Raw genomic sequence first — 21,719 nt, forward strand, 5'->3', positions numbered from 1 at the left:
GAAAACAACAAGAAGGTTTAATAATGAACTAGTTAAGGTATGCAGGTATTAGTTTTCTGTGCATTCTTTTGATTTATTAGTTCTGCAGTTGAAGAATGAATGAAAGAATGAATGAATTAATTAATTTAATTGCTAAAACGGTGTGTAATATTATCATTCGTTGCGGTGTTGTTTTAATACCTAATAAATGTATATTGATATGAAATATCTTACACAAAGAACATGAAGCTAACAGATTTTGACCACTATATACTTTACGCCAAAAATAGAAACGCTACTGAAACACGCGTCGTGCGGATAAGGATACAAATCGTGCGAATAAGAAAAATAAACCATCTACCTATATGACTGATTATCATGTATATGGTTATCTTTTCCGAAAAAGAACGGTTGCCATGGAAACAGTGAAATCATATATAGTTTAAGTTAAAGTGTTTTTATATAGGAACATTTTTTTTTATTTTGAAAGAGTTGGTCCTGCCGAACAGTTTCGTAAAAAAGTCTACGGAGGAATGCATGATAGACGCTTTAGGCCCCCACCTATTAGTGTAACATGTCTTCTACCAAATATAAAAAAATATTGAGATGTTATGTTACATATAAGAACAATAATCTGTTTTGCTTCATTACAGTATATACAAAGTCTACGTTATCACAGCCTTCGTATAAGATAACATGTAAAACAACATATCCTGTTATCACCCCTTTCAGCTGAGTTGTACAATATAATCAAACTGTATCAGTGAGAATATTAGCAGGCGATTTCAAACCATCATGGATCAATATGGATTGTGTCGCTATTATTAGACAATAGCGAATTAAGACGAAGTGGAGTGTGAACACCTAGGACGATCGATTTTTAAAGTGGGCCATCTCGAGATAATTTAATCATATCAAGTGCGGAAGCAGATCTGTGCACAAAATGCTCCACGCGAGCTGTTGTGGTAGCACTGTGCCCGTCGTCCATCGTCTTCCGTTATTCACAGTTTCACTGTTAACACTCTAGAGGTTACAATTTTAGGCCAATCAGAATGTTGTGTTCAGAAACTCTCGGTAGATTTTGAAACTGGGTCATTTTGGCGACTAGGTCAAATACGTTCTACATTCCTTTTTTTTTCTTACTGGATCTATATTAGACTTGGCCAGAATGTGTGTCTTTATAGAATAAACATCAAACTGGATTATCAAGGGTCAAAAATAATGTCACTAGGTGAAGTTATAGAGAAACACACTAGAAGCCATGATTTATATTCGATCTGCATGAAACCTGGTTATAATGTTTGACCTCATAAAATCTAGATCAGTTTAAAAATGGATTATCTGGGATTAAAGACTGTGTCACGAGTTTGTATCATAGCAAAATAAACAAACGTTGTTAACAAGTGAAGTCATTTTTTAAAATAATTGATTCCAAAGTTTCATCTGTGCTTTTGTGTGTATCAGAGTTATGGGGGCTTAAGAATCCACACTTTATAGAAATGGTACAAACATATGCATGTAAACGCCTGTTGAAAGTATTCATAAGAGTATGTAACGACGCAGTACTTGAGATTTACGAAGATTACCTATGTATATATATTCATCTAAACGTTGTATTAAATATTGGCTTCGTCCGCTAGACAATGTATAGCATGTTTTATCTGCATTTTCAGCCTTTCAATTCTTGCGAGACTTCCCTTGTCTTGAAGGTATGTCTTTAGACAATCAAAACTACTAAGGAAGTATGGCGTTGAACATAATGCAATGAAATCATGGTCACATGACTGATACACATGATGAAAACGTTAATATTGCGTAGGTAGACTTCAGGAAATACCTACTTCCACTGTTATTTGACCCAACAGCTTCGACACAAACTTAAAATCATACAACGAAGCTTAAAATCATCCATAGACACTCCTTTTAACGACCAACAACATCGGGCATGAACTCAAATTGGCCATCATACGGAAAAGAAGAACCAGAATTCCCTTAATAATGTTCTTTAAGGTTGTCCATCATGTAGTAGCTAAATATACAATTTATAAACAATTTGATATCCGTTGATTCAAGAAAAGACATTGACTTGGACACATATAGAGCTTTTGACACATTGGCGTATTAAAAGATTCTTGCAGATATTCATTTTATCTTAAAACAGTATGTCAGTGGAATATGTTGTCCTCTGTCACACGCACAACAGCCACAGCTGACTTCGGCTATTGGTATTTTGCAGAACGGAACGGAACGAAACGGAACGAAACGGAACATGGTTTGAGGCACCCTAAGGGGCTATAACTACAATGTTACAAAATACCATTTGAAAATTACGAAATCATCAAATATGAATAAAACTTTTAAAATTAAGTTACATGATAGCATTTTTAATTTACTTAATTAAATTATTTCAATAGTCATTCATCTTGTTCCGTTACGTTCCGTTAAAGTCATCACCTATATGGGTTAACTGAACGGAATCACATAGAAAAGATAACTCATTTATCTGCAACCGGCTGCACTAGCGGATTGAGTTAGAGGTCAGGCGCATAGCTGCCTTTACGCAGATACGCAGCTGCGTAGTGAAAATCTGGCAAGCATACACAATTAAGTTGGCTAATCTCTTTCGTTGCAATAAGAAGTCCATATCATGCAACGGAAGTTGCTTCATACGCAGTCATTGCTTACTTCATATTCTGTTCAAAAATTTAGGTACAGTTTTGCAATTTATTTCGTTATCTAGAGCGCTCTGTCCTACTATTTGATTACTTATTTTGTAATAATCCTGAACATGTGAAATATTACAATCGGACGCCGTCTATGCTAACGGTTAAAAAGGCAAACTTCTATAATAGAACTATAACACAATATCAAAAATTGAAAAGAAATTGGTGGCTTTCAAGCCTAAAAGAAATTTTGAATAGGATATATTATATAATCCTGCAGACGTAATTTTCACGCATAATGGTTATTAAGTTATTTTCAGACGCCATAGAATATCTGATATATCTTATAATTGTATTTAAGTGTATACAATTATCAATTATTCCATGGTCACATTATTGAAGAAAATCAAATCAAATAGAAATCAAATAATTATACCCAATTATTGCCCGGGTATGACACCGGTACAAGTCATCCGAGGTTAGAGACTAATTCAGATAGTTCGTGACATCCAGTTCACAGTGAGATAAATATCTTCTTTCTTTATAATTGGTGATTACATAATTTTCATTGGCATAATAGGTAACTAAATTATATGTATTATATTTCAGAAGACCTTAAACAAGATTCTTAAAACTTATCAGATCAAGATTTCAATGTAATACAATGTATTTGGTTATAGATGTCGTTGAGATATATCAGCCATCACGCTATGTTTTTCATATTTGTTTTATGAATCACTATGTTAGTACAATGTCTGCCCAGAGCTAATGTTCAACCCTTGTATAAAACTTCTTAAAAGAACTATTATGCTATAGCCTAACATATGTTATTTCAATGTATATTTCAACACTGGGACGTGGAAATATGTTCCTTACACCCGATAGTTTCTATAATCATGTTTGCTTTAACCACTTTGTTTCACATTGAAGGGACATTTTAAATTGTTCCTTATAACCAAACATTTACCGAAAATTCATTATAACTGTGCTCGTTATATTTGAAGTTAACTGTATACATTAATTTTGCTAGCGTGAAATCACAATGGCGAGGTACGAGATCACAAACATAATTTTGCGTTTTGTGCTTCTCCATCACGCACAGGTGATAAGCGAAACGTTGGATCACGACGGCGAAACAAGAAATCATGACGGCAAAGCACGAGATCACAAGCGCAAAATCTCGAAATTTTCTTAATTTCGCACTTCGCCGTCTTGATCTCACGCTTCGCCACCGTTGTTTCGCTCTTCACGCTTCACTAACATGCGCAGATGATACGCAAATGGCGAAGCACGACACTGCTCAAATTTTGCGATCTCCCATTTTGCCGTCGTTACCTCGCGCTTCTCATGTTCATAGAGAAAGCAGAGCGTGAAATCACGAACACTGTTTAATTTCGCACTTTGCAATCATGATCACGCGCTTCGCCGTCGTCATTTCGCGTGTCACATTTCTCCATCATGGACAGGCGGCACGTGAAGGCGGAATCACGATGGCAAAGCTTGAGTTATGGCAAAATTCCTTTTAACAGCTACCCTTGAATTATATATCCAGTCATAATAACATTTTGAAAGTGTGTTACCACGAATCATCTCTTTTGAATAAATATTTGCACACATGTAGGCCTACATGAACCACAGTTTACATGTGTAATATTACACAAATACCTAGTAAAACAATACATTTTATATAAAAGAAATGAGAAAGAATAATTTATTCTTGCAGTATTTGTGCTTCAAATATACGCTAAAATTTGCCCCATTTGCCGTTCTCAAATTAAAAAAATAATCAAGGGGAGGATACCACGACTCCCTCATTACCTCTGCGTACTATGTAAAATGTCCCAGCTACGCGCCTGGAGGTTCAACAGGGGTTCCCCCACCCCGACCCCTTTAAAATATGTCAAGCATACTTTTTTTTACATTTTTTCCGTGCTTATAAAACCTAAAGGCATGAAACATTCTCTACTCTCTTTTCTCACAAATCATTAATAATGTATAGTTGAAAACAAGAAGTGCGGTATTCCTATTTATTATATACCTATAAAGATTCTGTAAAAAACTGGCTTGTATTTCACAATTAAATATGAACAGAAAGACATAAATTCCGTATTGTACCTTTTAAATTCCATATTGTACCTTGCGTATTGTATGCTGCCGGACTATTTTCATTAATATGCATGACCCGGCACATTTCTATAAATAGCGCACATAAAAGTTCACTAAGTTCCATCTAATATCGATAAACATTGAAGATTTCGTTCACGAACAAAACAAGAATCAAAATGGAAAAGGTATATAATAAAAGAGTCGTTATAACAGTAGCTAGAGCTGGGACTTTGTATTCGGCTTTCGTGGATTTTGCAAGGTCTGATCACACTCGGCGCTTGCGCGCCTCGTGAGATCCGATCTGGCAAAATACACTCGAGCCGAATACTGCATCCCAGATCAAACTACTGTTATAATAACCCTATTATATTGTACATTTTCTGCTCGTTTACCTAGCATTTGCTCCTAATAAGGAATAAGGCGAAATTCAATAGCATAATACATTTTGTTCGCGCTTCACTTGCACGCCCTCATTCTCTATAGTGGCGATATTGCTACCAAATCTGCAGTACAGAAATATGTATCGATCTACCGGGCGTTTCTAGGGGCAAAAGTTTGTCGATAAAGTTGGAAAGTTACAGCAATTCATTGTAATGAGGTCGCGGATGAATGTGATATCTTTATTTAGTTTGTTCCGTTGCGTTCCGCTATGTATAAATAGCCACATATACATGTAAACCTGACAATGACTACCGCTTTGGAGTGATTAAAAACCACTTGTCTAAAAATGCCATACGAAGGAATCATGATAATAAAGTAAGTTCAAATTCTCCACTAGGGACATTAATAGATGAGCAAATAGGGACTTGTTCAGACATATCAAAATTTCCCAGAAATACAATACTGTAGCATCATTATAAGGTCCTCTCCCATGTTTGTTCAAATAGGGGCACTTGGCCTGTTTTAAAGGCCGCTAGAGGTAAAATTAGAAATAACTTTAAACGACTTCTCCTCATGAATTGCTTGATGGATCTTCATCAAACTTAGTATGTAGCATCATTATAAGGTCACATCTCATGTATGTTCAAATGGGGGCACTTGGCCTCTTTAAGGGCCGCTAAGCTAAAATTAGAAATACCTTTAACGCCTTCTTCTCATGAACCACTAAATGGATCTTCATCAAACTTGGTCAGTAGCATTATTATAAGGTATTCTCCCAAGTTTATATTCAAATGTGAGCAATTCGCCACTTTTAATGGCCGCTAGAGCTAAAATTAGAAATAACTGTAACGACTTCTTCTCATGAATCGCTTGATAGATCTTCATCAAACTTGGTACGTAGCATCCTTATAATGCCCTCTCTCAAGTTTGTTCAATGGGAGTACTTAGCCCCTTTTTAGAGCTGCTAGAGCTAAGGATAGTAAAACCTTTAAACGACTTCTTCTCATGAACCACTAAATGGATCTTCATCCAACTTGGTCAGTAGCATTATTATAAGGTATTCTCCTAAGTTTATATTCAAGTGTGAGCAATTCGCCCCTTTTAATGGCCGCTAGAGCTAAAATTAGGAATAACTGTAACGACTTCTTCTCATGAATCACTTGATGGATCTTCATCAAACTTGGTACGTAGCATCCTTATAATACCCTCCCTCTTTAATGGTAGTACTTAGCCCCTTTTTAGGGCTGCTAGAGCTAAGGATAGAAAACCTTTAAACGACTTCTTCTCATAAACCGTTTGATGGATCTTCATCAAACTTGGTCTGTAGCATCGCTATAAGGTCAACTCTCAATTTTATACATAGTGGGGCACTTGGTCTCTTTTAGGGGCAGCTAGAACTAAAGTCAGAAATACGTTTAAACGACTTCGTCTCATGAAATGCTGGATGGATTTATAGCATCATTATATGGTTCTCTCCCAATTTTGTTCAAATGGGGACGATTGACCCCTTTTAAGGGCTACATGTACCAGAGCTAAGATAAGAAATGACTTCAAAGGACTCCTTCTCATGAACCACTTGATGAATTGTAATCAAATTTGGTTTGAAGCATCATTTTAAGGTCCTTCACCACAATTGTTCAGTTGGGTGCACTTGGCCCCTTAAAGGGGCTGATTAAATTAAAAATCAAAATACATCTAAACGACTTCTTCTCATGAACCGCTTGATGGATCTTCATCAGACCTGGTCTAGAGGATCATTATAAGGTCGTTTCTCAAATTTGTACGATTGGCCCCTTTCAGGAGCCACTTAAGCTAAAACTAGGTATACCTTTAAAAGACTTCTCATGAACCGCTTGATGGACTAAAAAAAACTTGGCCTGTAACATTATTAGAATTTCCTCTACTAATTTTATTCAAATGGGGACAGTTGGCCCTTTTTAGGGGCTGCTAGGGCTAAAAACAAAAATACCTTTTAACGACTACTTCTCTTGAATCGCTCAATGGACTTTCATCATGTAGCATCATTATAAGGTCTTCTCAAAAATATGTTCGATGTGGAGGAGGGGTGGGGGCGCTTTTCTCCTTTTAAGGGCCACTAGAGTTAAAACTAGAAATGCTTTTAAATGTCTTCTTCTCATGAACCACTTGATGGATCTTTATCTTGATTTGTAACATTATTATAAGATCCTTTAACAAATTTGTTCAGTGACACTTTGCCTCTTTTGGAGTTAAAAAGAAATACTTTTAACTAACTTCTTCTCATTAACTCCTGGATTGGTCTTCATCAATGGATTATTATTGTTTGTTCTATTGGGAGTGGGGAGCTGGGCATTTGGCCTCTTTTAGGGGCCATTACAGCTTCAAATGGGAGTGTTTTTAAAGTACTCCTCATGAAACGATTGATGGATCTTCATCAAATTTGGTCTGTAATATCATTATAAGGTCTTAAATCAAAATTAATGTGTTAAAATGGGGACACTTGGTCCTTTAAGGAACCACTAGAGTTAACAAAGAAATACCTGTAAATGATTTGTTCTGATAGTTGTACGTTTTGGGTGCTTGACAGCAAAATATAGAGATTTCTAAAATAACCTTTGTTTTTATGAACAGCTTAAAGGATTTTCACCAAATCTTATCAGCAGCAAAGACAGATGGGGAAGGTTTGCCTCAGATGAGTGACTTCGGCACATTTGGGTTTATTGTTATAAACTAAGCATGTAATCAAATTACACATTGTCAACATATTCTTTTGCATCACATTTTATATCTTTAAATCAAAAGTATTTTTTTATGTAAAATGATAACAACATTTAAAATTTAAAACAAAAATGTTTAAAAAATAAGCAAAAAATGTGTGCAACAGTCAAAAATCATGTTTCAAGATGATCACAAGCCTCACGTTATAGAACGGGACATTGGCTATAATATTGGCCATCACATCATACTAGATAGAGTAATTTATAGGAAACTTTGCAAAATTATTTCCCACATTTGTATATAAACAAGAAGATACTGAATCATTTTCGGACGTTTATATAAGTGGTTTTAGGAGAAGACAAAAAAGCTGCTTTTTTATCTCCACTCCCCCCACCACGTCAGTCAAGGGACTTTGATATATCTTGTAACAAATTGTTTGTTGTTGTTAGGTCAAGGTCACACATTTTTAGTTCCAGGATATATAAGGTCTGTATTGTGTCTGTAACTTTGCCATCCTTCAAGGGATGTTTGACTTATAATATTACATAAAGCATTATGTAAGCATGCAGTTAGAAAAATATGTTGACTGTGCATATAGGATTTTTCAAATATCTGAAAACTTTGTATTGTATTAAGTTCCGTAAATAAAATCTGGGCATGAATACAGAAAGAAGGTAATAACTTGCCTCGTGTTTGATTTTATTTAAGATGGTCGATATAGTCAGTACAGGCACTTCTCAATATTTAGTAAATGTTATCACATGCAAGTGGTGTTATTGTCATTCTGGTGCTAATAGTAGTTGCCTCTCAGCTGTCCATATAGAATGCAACAGTCCGCCTCCCACATATGACACCCCAGTTTTTCCTGAGAATTCACTAAGTACGGAAGTATATATGACACAAATAATGAAATTCCTTCACAGAAACTGAAGTATAAAGCTACAATTATACTCGAAATATATGCAAGAATCAACAAAATGTCATTGTCAAATGTCACTACGTTCTATAATTAAACTGTCAACTAAACTATGTCGCCTCAGGATTTAACAGAAGAATCATCACATAATGACAGTACTGGTTTCTGCTTAAATACACAAAAAGCGAGACCATTTGTGCGAGCCAGTCCTTATTAGGTTTTAGTCTAAAGGTGCATTTCAATTATCAAAAAGATTACATTTTATTTTGTTTCTGCTTCTTCACTAAATTAAATCTTGACACGTTCTATGAATAATGATGTTTAAACACAATGAAGGAAAGCGAACAAAAGAAAGATCTCAATGAAAAGTGTGTCATTTTTGCGCATTTTGGTTCAGTATAGAAGAAAGTTATAATTGTATCGCGTGTATCTGTGCTATACACCGGACACGTTAAAGAACCAGATTGTCTATTCGCAAAGAGCTGAACAGGCATTATCTAGAAAGGATTTTTCTGTTTTGGGGGCTTTATCTCACTCTGTCCCTCTGGTCAGATCGCTCTGTGAGGATGAATTTGGCGCCCTGTATGGCTGCGTTTGCTATATGTAAAGCGCCTTTGAAAGTGTATATCTAGACTGGCATCAGTCGTTAGAGTCATTAAATGTAAAACACCTAGCCATAAAATCAATCCTCTCTGATACCACTTTCCAAAAAATTTACAATATCTCTTGCCTCTGTCTCTAACGACTGGACAAATGCGGTTATGAACCGGACAGATTTCATATTCGCTAGTAATCACCATCCCATTCCCACCATTGCAAATGTGTTCCTGATGTAATGTAACCTTTGACCAACTGCCACCGGGAGTTCAATAAGCAGTGCTTTACTTTTATGACTTGGTGAGTAAGATAGAGAGTGAAATCAATTTTCACTAATTGTGAAAGATCCAAGTAAATATAAATAAATTACAATTTTAATTTGAAAATGTATATATCAAAATACTGTTAATTTAATTCTATTTATGAATTGTTTGAATCCTTGATAAGAAAAAAAAAGAAGGAAGAGTGGAAATTGAAAAAAAAAACAACAACATTTTTGCGGCGGGCCGCTTGCGGCCTCTGCCGCTTAGTTAACACTCACAGTTTCAAGGTGTGTACTCGCGCGGAAGATCGAAAATTGGAGACAATCCGAATAACACATCAAATTGAAGCGTAATAATACGTGTAAAACAAATAGTTTAATGAGAATAAGGGTTAGTGTTTAACTGCGTGATGATTTTTAAAGTATTTATATCTTGTATGGTAAACCTGTTTTATTCAGTAATAAACCCGTCAAACCAGTTCAAGAACAGAACTATTTAACTTCGCGGAATGACATTGGACAAAACCAAACAACACACTGTGACAAAATAGTCCATATTTTCATTGTTATTACACCGTAAAATGCATTTGATGAAGTTTGTATATTATCCTACCTTCTTGCATTTTACTAAGAATAAAGAGCAAAATCTAGGCGAATGATATTTTTTGTTTTAATAGGTAGTGATAGACTCTTCCACGCGTTAAATACTACATATTACAGCTCGTTTAAATGGGTCAGCCGTGTTGATGTACTTACTTATAAAATAGACTTGCCGGGTTTATAGGCTGGTCAGGGCTACGACTGTTACAACCCAAGAACTATGACGCGCCAGGTATGAAATTAGTAAAAGATAGCAATCGCTGGCTGGGTGTATATATCGATGTAAACGTCACACAGAGCTACCTTTTGTTTTGGATCCTTTTTTGTCGGCTGCTAGATGGAATTTACAAAAACATTAGATATTTCTGTAAAAAAATCAAAGTATACACAATTCAGTATCCTTAAACCCAAAGAGTTGAATGTGTTAGAAAAAATAAATGATGGAAATACATTAGTAACTTGACCCACTGGATATGGAAAGTCATTAATTTATGATGCTTTGCAGAAGATTTCAATTAGTTATACCTAATTTCAATTCTATTATCAATACTAGATACCTTTTAGAAAGAGAATGGTTTATAGTAAGTTACCAGTAGATCTATATTTCTATATCTATTCTACAACATGGACAATATAGTTGACTGGAAGCGCTTATCAGTTGTATATTGTCTAAACCTTCATAGTCGTAGGTTTAACTTGTTATGTTAGGTGACTGAACGATCCAATAAGCCAGGGAAGCCATTGATAATATTTGTGCTTTATCAGAGGAAATCATACCTAAAGATGCCACTTACTCTGCGCTAATTAGTGTTAATTGGCATCCACTGAGTTTCTGATATTATCTACTCAACGGGAAATCTGAAGGAGTTTCCAAATTTCGTAGATTACTAGGTCTGAATTAATATAACATCATGACAGCTACGACTCAAATTTAAGTTTAAACTGACATATTTTAAAGAACAACTTGCTGGAAAAGCTATGGGAGGTACAAACTGAAATTTGTCTATGGCCCGGAAATGTCTGGAAACCTTCGGAAGTACACGATTCCGATCTGTCTTTTCCGTGAGAATTCCTGGAAAAGCTATGGGATTCCTGGAAAAGCTATGGGAGGTACAAACTGAAATTTGTCTATGGCCAGGAAATGTCCGGAAACCTTCGGAAGTACACGATTCCGATCTGTGCGTGAGAATTCCGTTTCTATTTTTAGCCATGGATTATTACTTTCAGAAGTTATCGTTCTTTATCAAACATCCGCATATTTCGGGTGTAATACAGGTGGCGCTGCAGTCGGAAAACAGGTTTCCCCAGGCTGTCTATTTGCAGGTAGAAAAATGTTAGAAATTGTCAAGCTGGATTCCCAGGCTAGTTTCCGTACCAAAAAGCAGTAAAAACACCAAATTCTAATGTGTGTCCATAACATAAAGTTTGGCAGAAATTAAGTTTTTAAAGCATTCACTAGGAATCGCTACAAATATTAGAAAACACGATAAGCTAATATATAGCGTTATTCCGCAAAGCTACTGATGCTTATTGATAAGTGGGTGCTAAGATGATGCCATCGCGTTATCACCATCGTACCATCGCCTCCCGATGGTCATGCGCATTGGTAAAGTATATGTGCCAGTAAAATACAGCCATTTTTCATCAACTAAAAAGTTTTGTTTCTTTAAATCTATTGTTAAATGATATTATCTTCATATTCTGGTCGGATGATTTTTCAAAGTTATTGTCCTTTGAATACATAACATAGTATACAAAAATTCCATTATTTGGAATTCATCAATATTTTATCAGAAGATTTTCTACCAAGAGGAAATGTACATATTTCTTCATGTTCCAGTCAGGCGATTTTGCACTGACTTATTGCCCTTTGGTTATTCAACTTAGTTTACTATAATACCATTTCTTGTCCAGGGTATACCTCAGCAACCACTGGCTGGAATTTATAGTAACTTCATATAGGAAGCTTCACTGCCAAGAGGAAACGTGCGTTCTAGTCAGATAGTTCACTGAGTTATTGCCCTTTGATTATTCAACTTTAGTACACTATAGTACCATTTTTTTGTCCTGAGTTGCTGGATACCATAGAAACTTCATCAGAAGTTGCATATTATCTTCTTGTTCCGGTCTGATGATTATCACTGAGTTACTGCCCTTTGATAGTTCAACTTTAATGAACTATAGCGCCATTCTAGTCAGGATATTTCTTGACAACAAGAGGTGGTGCGCATTTTATCTTCATGTTATGGTGGGATGATCTTCCAATGAGGTTTTAATATTCTATTATTCAACATGAGTATTTTTAAAACTATATGTGCCCAGTCAGTGAATTCCACTTTTTTACTCACCAGAGCACGAAGTGCTCAAGGTAAACTATTGTGACCAGTCATTGTCTGGCGGCGTCCGTCGTGCGACATGCGTCATCCGTCAACATTTGCCTTTTTAACACTCTAGAGGCCACATTTGTTACCCAATCTTTATGAAACTTTGTCAGAATGTTTCTCTTGAAGATTTCTTGGTCAGGTTCGAAACTGGATCATGTATGGTCAAAGACTAGGTCAGTAGGCTAGATCAAAGGAAAATCTTTTAAACACTCTAGAGTCCACAGTTTAAGTCGGAAATTCATGAGAATTGGTTACAGTGTTTGTCTGTCTTGATGTCCTCTAGGTCAGTTTTGAATCTGGGTCATGTGGGATTAAAAACTAGGTCACACGGTCAGATCAAAGGAAAAGCTTGTTAACACTTTAGAGGCCACAGTTGTAACCCAATCTTTATGAATCTTGGTCAGAATGTTTGTATAGATGATCTCTAGGTCAAGTTTGAAACTGGATCAGTTAAAATAAAAAAACCAGGTCATTAGACCAAATCAAAGGAACATCATGTGAACCCCCACAGGTTCAGTTTGAAACTCATAAGAATTGGTCAGCATGTTTATCTTAATGACTTCTAGGTCAAGTTTAAATCCGGGTCATGTGGGGTCAAAAACTAGGTCACCAGGTAAAATCAAAAGAAAAGCTTGTTACAACTCTAGAGGCCACAGTTGTAACCCGATCCTCTTGAAACTTAGTTAAAATGTTTGTCTTGATACTCTCTAGGTCAAGTTTGAAACTGGGTCATGTGTGGTCATGTGAGGTCAAAAACTAGGTCAGTAGGTCAGATCAACTCTGGTGCGTGATATAGGGCCATCATGGTCCTCTTGTTTCTTTAATATGCAATAATCTTGGTGAGCATTCATTGGCCATTATTTTCTTGTTATTCTATGCCTTTTATTCTCGGTACAAAAGGAAAGAAAGACAATCAAACGGACATGAACTCATCTTTTAGATGTATGTAACATTGCATCAAGTTGATATTCATGCGGATACTTTCATCGGTCAATGACTTTTATCGTTTTGCTAACATGCAGATTAGAATAAAATATTTGTCTAGTCAAATACGGAATATATAATGGATATATTGAACAGGCACGAGGTACACATGTGATTCGCTGAGAAAAATATGTATTGAATGATATGTCTATATTCTAGATGCAAATTATAAATAAAATTCAAAATCTCACTGTTTTGAGAAAGCCAAATTTTAAAATATAATCTTCCGCTATATTTCAGTTCTCCACTAGCTTGTCTTCTATTGAAGCCCGCCGCATTCAGCACTTTTAGTGCTTTGATTTTAAGATATGTTTACATGCAGATTCATGTTAATTAGACTGAAAGACATGGTGCAATGTATTACATCAATTATGATTCTGACTAGATAGTGAAGACATGCTGTGCACCAGGGTGCTAAATAATAACATAACAAATGGCTTGAAAACTGACTAACATAATTGAAGGTGGAAACTTAAGAAAATCATATCAATCTAAAGTTTATATGTCATATGAGTAGAGAAAGTTTTCAGTCATAGTTAGAATTAAACCTGTTTAATCAATTAGGTTGTTTAAGGGAAAAACAATATGAATATGATTTCAACCTTTTCCATGAAGAAAGCATTTTTATGTTGTATATATTATGGAATACATGTAACGTTATAAAGGGTGTAAGGAAAGTTTGTTCCAACTGGAAAAGTAAATCAGCGCAGCAAAAACACGAAAAGTAAGACCTGCATAGTTTTCAGTCATATGCTTACTCAATGCTGCTACAAAATTTGGCAGTTTTTAACTCGACTTTTCGAAGAATATGTAGAGTTATTGCACTCGCCCTGGTGTCGGCGTAGGCGTTGGTTAAGGTTTTGATAAAGTCAAATATCTCCGTTACTATCAGAGCTATTGACTTGAAACTTAAAATAATTATTTACAATCACAGTCTACACCAAGAGAAACAATTCCCATAACTCTGATTGAATTTTGACAGATTTATGCCCCTTTTTAATTTAGAACGTTTTGGTTAAAGTTTTTTATAAAGTCAAATATCTCTGTTACTATCAAAGTTTTTGATTTGAAACTTGAAATAGTTATTTACTTTCACAGTCTAAACCAGGAGAAACAATCCCTATAACTCTGATTTGAAGTTTGACAGATTTATGTCACTTTTTAACTTAGAACTTTTGGTAAAAGTTTTATATAACGTTCAATATCTCTGTTATTATCGAAGCTATTGACTTGAAACTTAAAATAATTATTTACAATCACAGTCTACACCAAGAGAAACAATTCCCATAACTCTGATTGAATTTTGACAGATTTATGCCCCTTTTTAATTTAGAACGTTTTGGTTAAAGTTTTTTATAAAGTCAAATATCTCTGTTACTATCAAAGTTTTTGATTTGAAACTTGAAATAGTTATTTACTTTCACAGTCTAAACCAGAAGAAACAATCCCTATAACTCTGATTTGAAGTTTGACAGATTTATGTCACTTTTTAACTTAGAACTTTTGGTAAAAGTTTTATATAACGTTCAATATCTCTGTTATTATCGAAGCTATTGACTTGAAACTTAAAATAGTTATTTACTATCAAAGGCTACACCATAAAAACAATCCCCATAACTCTGATTAGAATTTTGACAGATTTATGCCCCTTTTACTGGCAAAGCTCTAATTCAGAGTCAAGCAGCGTGCTTTCTTACGGACAGCTCTTGTTCTTTAACTGATAACTTTTAAAAAATGTAATAAGCTACATTTTTCTTCTGAAATACAAAAATGATTATTCTTCAAGCTAGTATAGACTGATTGTCTACTTTTCCAAGTATCCATTGTGTCAATTTTTAAATAATGATGAAAATGGTATTTCCGGTCTGGTTAACATGCTAAAATATTCACATACACAAAGAATGATGCTTACTTTTCCTAATATAAACCGAGATGTGTTACGCGTACGTTTTAACTGGATTCGCGATTTGGTAAATTTTTTTGTGCAAAAATAATCACGTCTGCAGTATTTGATAAATAGTATTTCATAAGTTCAACTGTTGACAGATTTAAATGAAAAGTAAGCGGTCAAAAGAACTCATGCATGAAATATTTATATTGCAAATACACATGGTTTTAGGGGAATTTCAGGAAATATGTTATCACACATTACAGACAGATGAAAAGGTAATTTACAATAATATGTAATTTATCCTCAGTCAAATAATATACATACAAAAGTACATGAATTCCTGTTGAGATAAGCCACAGCAAATGGGTGGGTGCAGGGGTCACAGAAAGAGGAAAAGGGGATTTTGTAATGGGCCTGTGGACATAGTATACTATCAAAGAATGGGAAATGTAGGTTATAGTCTACCGATGTCGGATACAATGCCTGGTAGAACACATAGGATCTTCCTCTGCAGAAAATGCCACCATGATATTACACCGTTTCGGGTAAAATTTTTATACTAGGAATAAGGTCAGTAATTCGGTCGAAAATGTGCTTCCGTGGTGTAGTCGAAAGAAGTCCATAATAAATAGATCCTAATTTTCCCATTTTTCGCGCAAATTCGTGTAGAACGAGTGCTTTAATTACCATTTTTCCCTACTAGAATACATTCTGCATGAAATGAGACGGTTTTCATGTTCATACACCCCACATGGCATGTTTTGCTGATCGAAACCGGAAGTAGGTGTTTATTGACGAGAGCAAATATGCGCCATTTTTAGGGTAGCAGACCACAACTGACTGGCATTTCACTAGGAACTATATAACCCCTATTTTCTTTTCATTTTTTCGTTAATTTGTGATAGAACTTTCATGAAACATAGGTGTAGGAAAAAGTGATGTTCTCTAAAGATACGTAAAGACGATCTGAAGTTGTCATTTTTATATGAAACAAAGAAGGATTTGAATTACTGACCTTTAACCTACTACTTGTATTTCCATCAACTACATCTCAGGGTATCAAAAACATGTCCATGTTTTAACTTAGCACAGAAATGGTTATGCCATAATATTTATTTGAATTTTTAAATTGCACAGAACGTCTGGCTACATAGATTTGCCACTGTTACTAATTAGAAAAAGAAATCGATAGTATAAAAATAAAATTGTTCTTTTGTAAACTGAATTAGTAAATCGTAAGTAGTATAATGCTCAGTTTAATTTATAAGTAGTTTTAAAGGTCTATAATGATTTATTATCAGCCTTTAATTATATTTTATTAACTGTAACAGGCATGCTTAATGCTAATGGCAGCCTTGACTGTTATAATGCATAATTTTCTTTCTTTTTCTTTTTTTTTGAAAAAGTAATTTTCATTTGTAATGATTTCTTAAAGTCAAACTAGCAATTTTAATGATATAATATTGAAAACATAACTCCTGGCATATTTTCTACAATTACATTCATAAAAGTTCAGCAGCAGCTATTCATCAAAAATAAATACCTAACCAATTACTTCTGCAGGAGAAGGGCTTGATTTTCTTTCAGTTCTAGAGAAAAATCAAACATCTGGTACAGGTCAATTGAAATAGTTCATTCAATTAATCTTGTTGCCGGTCAGTTTGGGGTGGCTATTGACAGGTGCTACTAATGGCTCTTCATGATGTTATATAACCTCAGAATCACATTTCATAAGTATGTTGAGATGAGCCTAGAGAGATTTTTTTCCGAGAAAATATCAGTGTCAGTATGAAGAAATTACTATTATTGCAGACTTTTTAATCTCAACAGACTTTGTAAGTCTAGTGTTTATCATGAAAGGGGTGCTATATAATCTAGTATAATAATAATAATGATAATAATAACAATAATATTAATTATAATACAACTGTACTTTAAATAACTCTTAAGTAGTAAAATTATTTCCTACAAAGTATTGTCTTATATTTCGAATATAACCTATTAACTGCATCGTATACACTGAGAAATTCTAACCTGCCATTTGAGTGTATCTAAAATATTAAATGAATCTCGACAAGCTTCGCATCCTTCAGCTGATAGCTTCAATATATATCATGGAGAAGTTGATCAAAAATGCATAATATAAACAGAATTACAGGCTTAAGAGCAGAGGCACCACACAACACTAAAGACGAAAATGGGGCATAACCTTGTAAAAATGCATAACCTTTGCAATGCATGTTATATCATCACCGTGGACTAATCCGTGAAGTTTCAATTCATTTCCATGAGTGGGTACTTTTACATACAGAAATTAAACCAAAAATTGCAAAGTTGAAAAGGGACATAATTTGTAAAACAACAACACCCCCACCCCCATCCCCACCCCCTCCCCCCACAAAAAAAAACAACAAAAAACACCAGAGTTATAGAGCCAGTTCATCATTGTGAAAAGTGTAAGTTTTAATCTACTCCCAAAAGTAGTTTCTGAGATTCCAGCTTACATACAAATACTTAACAAAATTCAAAGCCAACTCGGAATCCGACGAATGCAGTAGCTCTACCTATTCTTCTAATGGTCAAGCAAAATAATACTTAATGCCAAACAACTTTAACTGTCCTCTGAACTTAAAAGATGTCCTACTCCGAATTTCAAAGTATTTCTGTAACATACAATCGATTCCTTATTTAGCCATTTTTCTTCGTTCAACTTCTAGTCTCAGTCATCTGGTCGTATCTTCTATTAACATGTTTATACATTTTTCACCAAGAATTCTTACCCTTTTGAACTGTTGGTTTGTGTTCGGGTTTAGCTTTTGTGTGTGTGTGTGTGTGTGTTTGTGTGTTTGTTTTAACAAACTACTTTACAGTCATATAAATGCCGGTGTTTGCCTGTAGCAGTAAGCACAATTCTCAAGTTTATAGTGCTGCCTCAATGGAATATAAGGCCGTAGACCCGTGACATGATACCTCACACAGACACATTATACTGACACTGGGCAGACCAGGTCTGGAACTATTCTCTTAAAGCTGAGCTCAAGCGATGAACACAAGTACCATTTTTCACAACTTTGGTATGACGCGGTTCTACCACTGGCTACCGAGGTGGCGTTTTTAAATAAGTGAAAATAACACGTTTATAAACCTTTATTAGTATATATAGAAAACTTAAAAACAAGTTAATCAAAATGTCAGTTATGTAGGTCAAGCCAAGGTAAGTCAGTGGTTCCAATTATTTTCATATACAAATTTACGTCACAGAACCACATGAGTGAAACAACATTTTTTTTTAGATCAAACGTATGTATATAATGTAAAGTATCTATTTCAATGAATAACACGTCTATCAAATAAAGAAAACACTAGGGCAAACGTCAAACAGAAAGTCACAATCAAGGTATGCAGTCACCTTTACAGCACTCCACATTGTGCACACCGACTGAGCACATGGAAACAGGTACGCGTGAGCGTGTATACGTGCACACCGACTGAGCACATGGAAACGGGTACACGTGAGCATCTATCGTGCACACAGACTAAGCACATGGAAACAGGTACGCGTGTGCTCGTATATGTATTCACAAGGACTGAGCACATGGAAACGGGTACACGTAAAGTGAGTACGTGTATATCGAGTGAACACGTGAATAAGAGTACACATGAACGTGTTTACGTACACACCGACTGAGCACATTGAAACGGTTTCACGTGAGCGTGTATACGTGCAAACCAACTGAGTACATGGAAATGGATTCACTTGAGCGTGTTTATGTGCACTCCGACTGAGAACATGAAAACGGATTCACGTGAGCGTGTGTATGTGCACACCGACTGAGCACATGGAAACGGGTACTCGTGAGCGTGTATCCGTGCACTCGGACTGAGCACATGGAAACGGGTACACGAGAGCGTGTATATATGCACACTGATTGAGCACATGGAAACGGGTACACGTGAGCGTGTATATGTGCACACCGATTGTGCACATGGAAACGGGTACACGTGAGCGTGTATATCTGCACACTTACTGTATACATAAACTACAATGAATTCAATAACAAAAAGACAGAAGTGACAAACAAACAGACAAATATAAAGAACACTGCCTGAACGGACACCGCCACAAGATAAAAACACGTCTATGAAATTAAAGAAGCAAGTCTATAGAAGAAGAAAATTAACGTCTATAAACTTAAAACTCAAACAAAAACTTAGTATAAAATTAGCACTCAGTAACTTTGATTCAAATCAAATCCTTCGAATTGCATTTGTATAAATTTTACGCTTCCTATGATGATTTGCCGCTGTTTAATTAATTCGATGTAGTGTCATAAAAGCTGTTCCATCTATTCCTTCCAGATAAAATAGCGTTTTTATAACACGTTATGCTTTTACTCTTAACCGTTCTGTAATGACTATTCAGAACCTTTGCAAATATCTGAAGATATCAAATAAACAACATTTCCTTTTGAGCTATTTCAGTAGCACACATTTACACGTATTTCCTATCTGTCCAATATTGTGTGTTACTAATTCCGGAGTATACTTCTACACAATCCTAACTGAATTATATAAGTGTAAGTTCCATCAATATACTGTCGTCTTTCTTTAAGTATTTAGGTGAGCATGACAGTCAAATAATCTCATTATTTGCAGGAAAGTCGGTTAAGGGTTTCAAATTATTTTTATAGGTTTTACCTTCAGACCAGTAGGAATAATATGGTGACAAGTTTTAATTTTTAGCAGAAAATTGTTAAACATTACTTTAATATTAAAAGCTCCTTTCCGTTAGAACACGACAAGGACATTATTTTATTTCTGTTGTCATTTTCCATCTTCATAACGATTTTCGCTATTTTGTGAATTCTAGACATTTGAAGTAGTAAAATGAGTAGTAAATTTGTATGATGGCATAGTTTGATTTTACTTAGATAACAAAATTTAAAAAAAAAAAACAAAACAAAAAAAAGATAAAAAATAAATTGTGGGGTAGCTGGTTTGCTCAGTATATTATTTCAATGATAAGTGCCATTTTCACTTCTTTTCCTCTGCACTAAATTGCTCGATTCTTAACACACATTTTTATGTTTTCAATGATCAACTCTTTACATAGTAATGTGTTGAATTCCATAAGGTCAGCAAGACGGTCAAACGCTTGGTTTGTGTATTTGAAATTGGATGTAGAATATGTGTCTTTTGGATCGTCGAAGATATCAAAGTTAGCGTAATCCTTTTCTTCTTGAGTGCTCCTTCGCACGCCTGGAAAACAATGGTAATGCTCTAATAGTGTTTGTCTTATCAAAAAAAATCGATTTCGGTTCTAGAAAAGTATTATGATACTCTGGTGATATTTTTGTTTTAGGATTTTTTTTTGCCGCGTCTTTGATCATTGTTTTTCATACAACTCTATCATACTGTTCTAAGAATACATATATTATGTCAGTATAGAGTAATTTTCGACAGTTTTACTTTTACTTTAATTTTGCAGTTTCAACACACGGACTATTGAGACTTCTAGTAAGTGTGAATGATAGAAAATACGTTTGTTGAAAGTTTGATATAGTCTAAACAGACCGTGGACAGTCGAAATACAAGTTTTGAAGGGAGTAATGTATGTATTTCCAAACAAGAACAAGATAATCTTTGTAAAAAGTGTTGCTTATTTCTTCTGAACAATATAGAAGTGGTCTATGAAGCATAAATTTGCAAGAATTTACCAAGGGGTAGTTTCAAAACACTTGCATAGAGTCCTCAAAGAATACCCTTAAAGCAACTAGTGAAAAAAGAATATGTATTCACTGAATTTGTCAAAGTCAAATGACGAAAACGTAGGACTATATCTAATGTACTTAAACTAGAATTTTATGAGATAATGTTTGTCAATTGTAAGTAAAGCAACACTAAAATTTGGCTGTTTTACAAAATAAATATTTGCTCCTAATGTTTATTATTTCCCGACATCCCTTATTAACTTATCACTTCTATTTTGCAAGTACTTTCGCTTAACAGATAAAACTACACACTGCACTGAAAGTGAAATACATACCTGGTGCTTTAAACTCTCGGAAAGTGATATTTAGGATAACGAAATGCATGACGATCGGGCATTTCGGATCGTTGGGATTTTCGAACACATAGCATTCCTTGAGTCCCTCACGGTCAACAATGGTAGGGTCGATAACAGGGAATGGGACTTTATTAAGCTTTGCCCACTCCTCGGCTAACAACAGCTCCTATAATTAAAGGTATAATTGTAAAT

The 21,719-nt window shown here is 35.0% G+C and overlaps 1 protein-coding gene across 4 annotated transcripts in view; it reads right to left on the minus strand.

The window, feature by feature from the left end:
- Positions 1-18,592: 18,592 nt before the first annotated feature.
- Positions 18,593-21,719, minus strand: part of LOC128546244 (cytosolic phospholipase A2-like) — a 65,482-nt gene continuing 62,355 nt past the window's right edge. For all 4 annotated transcript variants that reach the window (XM_053524585.1, XM_053524582.1, XM_053524583.1 and 1 more), the window contains 2 exons: positions 21,507-21,693; positions 18,593-20,719 (listed from right to left, as the gene is read on the minus strand). In XM_053524585.1, the coding sequence (XP_053380560.1) occupies positions 20,514-20,719; positions 21,507-21,693 (393 nt within the window). In that variant the 3' untranslated portion in view covers positions 18,593-20,513. The remainder of the gene's footprint in view (positions 20,720-21,506; positions 21,694-21,719) is intronic.

Source organism: Mercenaria mercenaria, chromosome 15 (assembly GCF_021730395.1).
Source record: "Mercenaria mercenaria strain notata chromosome 15, MADL_Memer_1, whole genome shotgun sequence".
Lineage (NCBI taxonomy): Eukaryota > Metazoa > Mollusca > Bivalvia > Venerida > Veneridae > Mercenaria > Mercenaria mercenaria.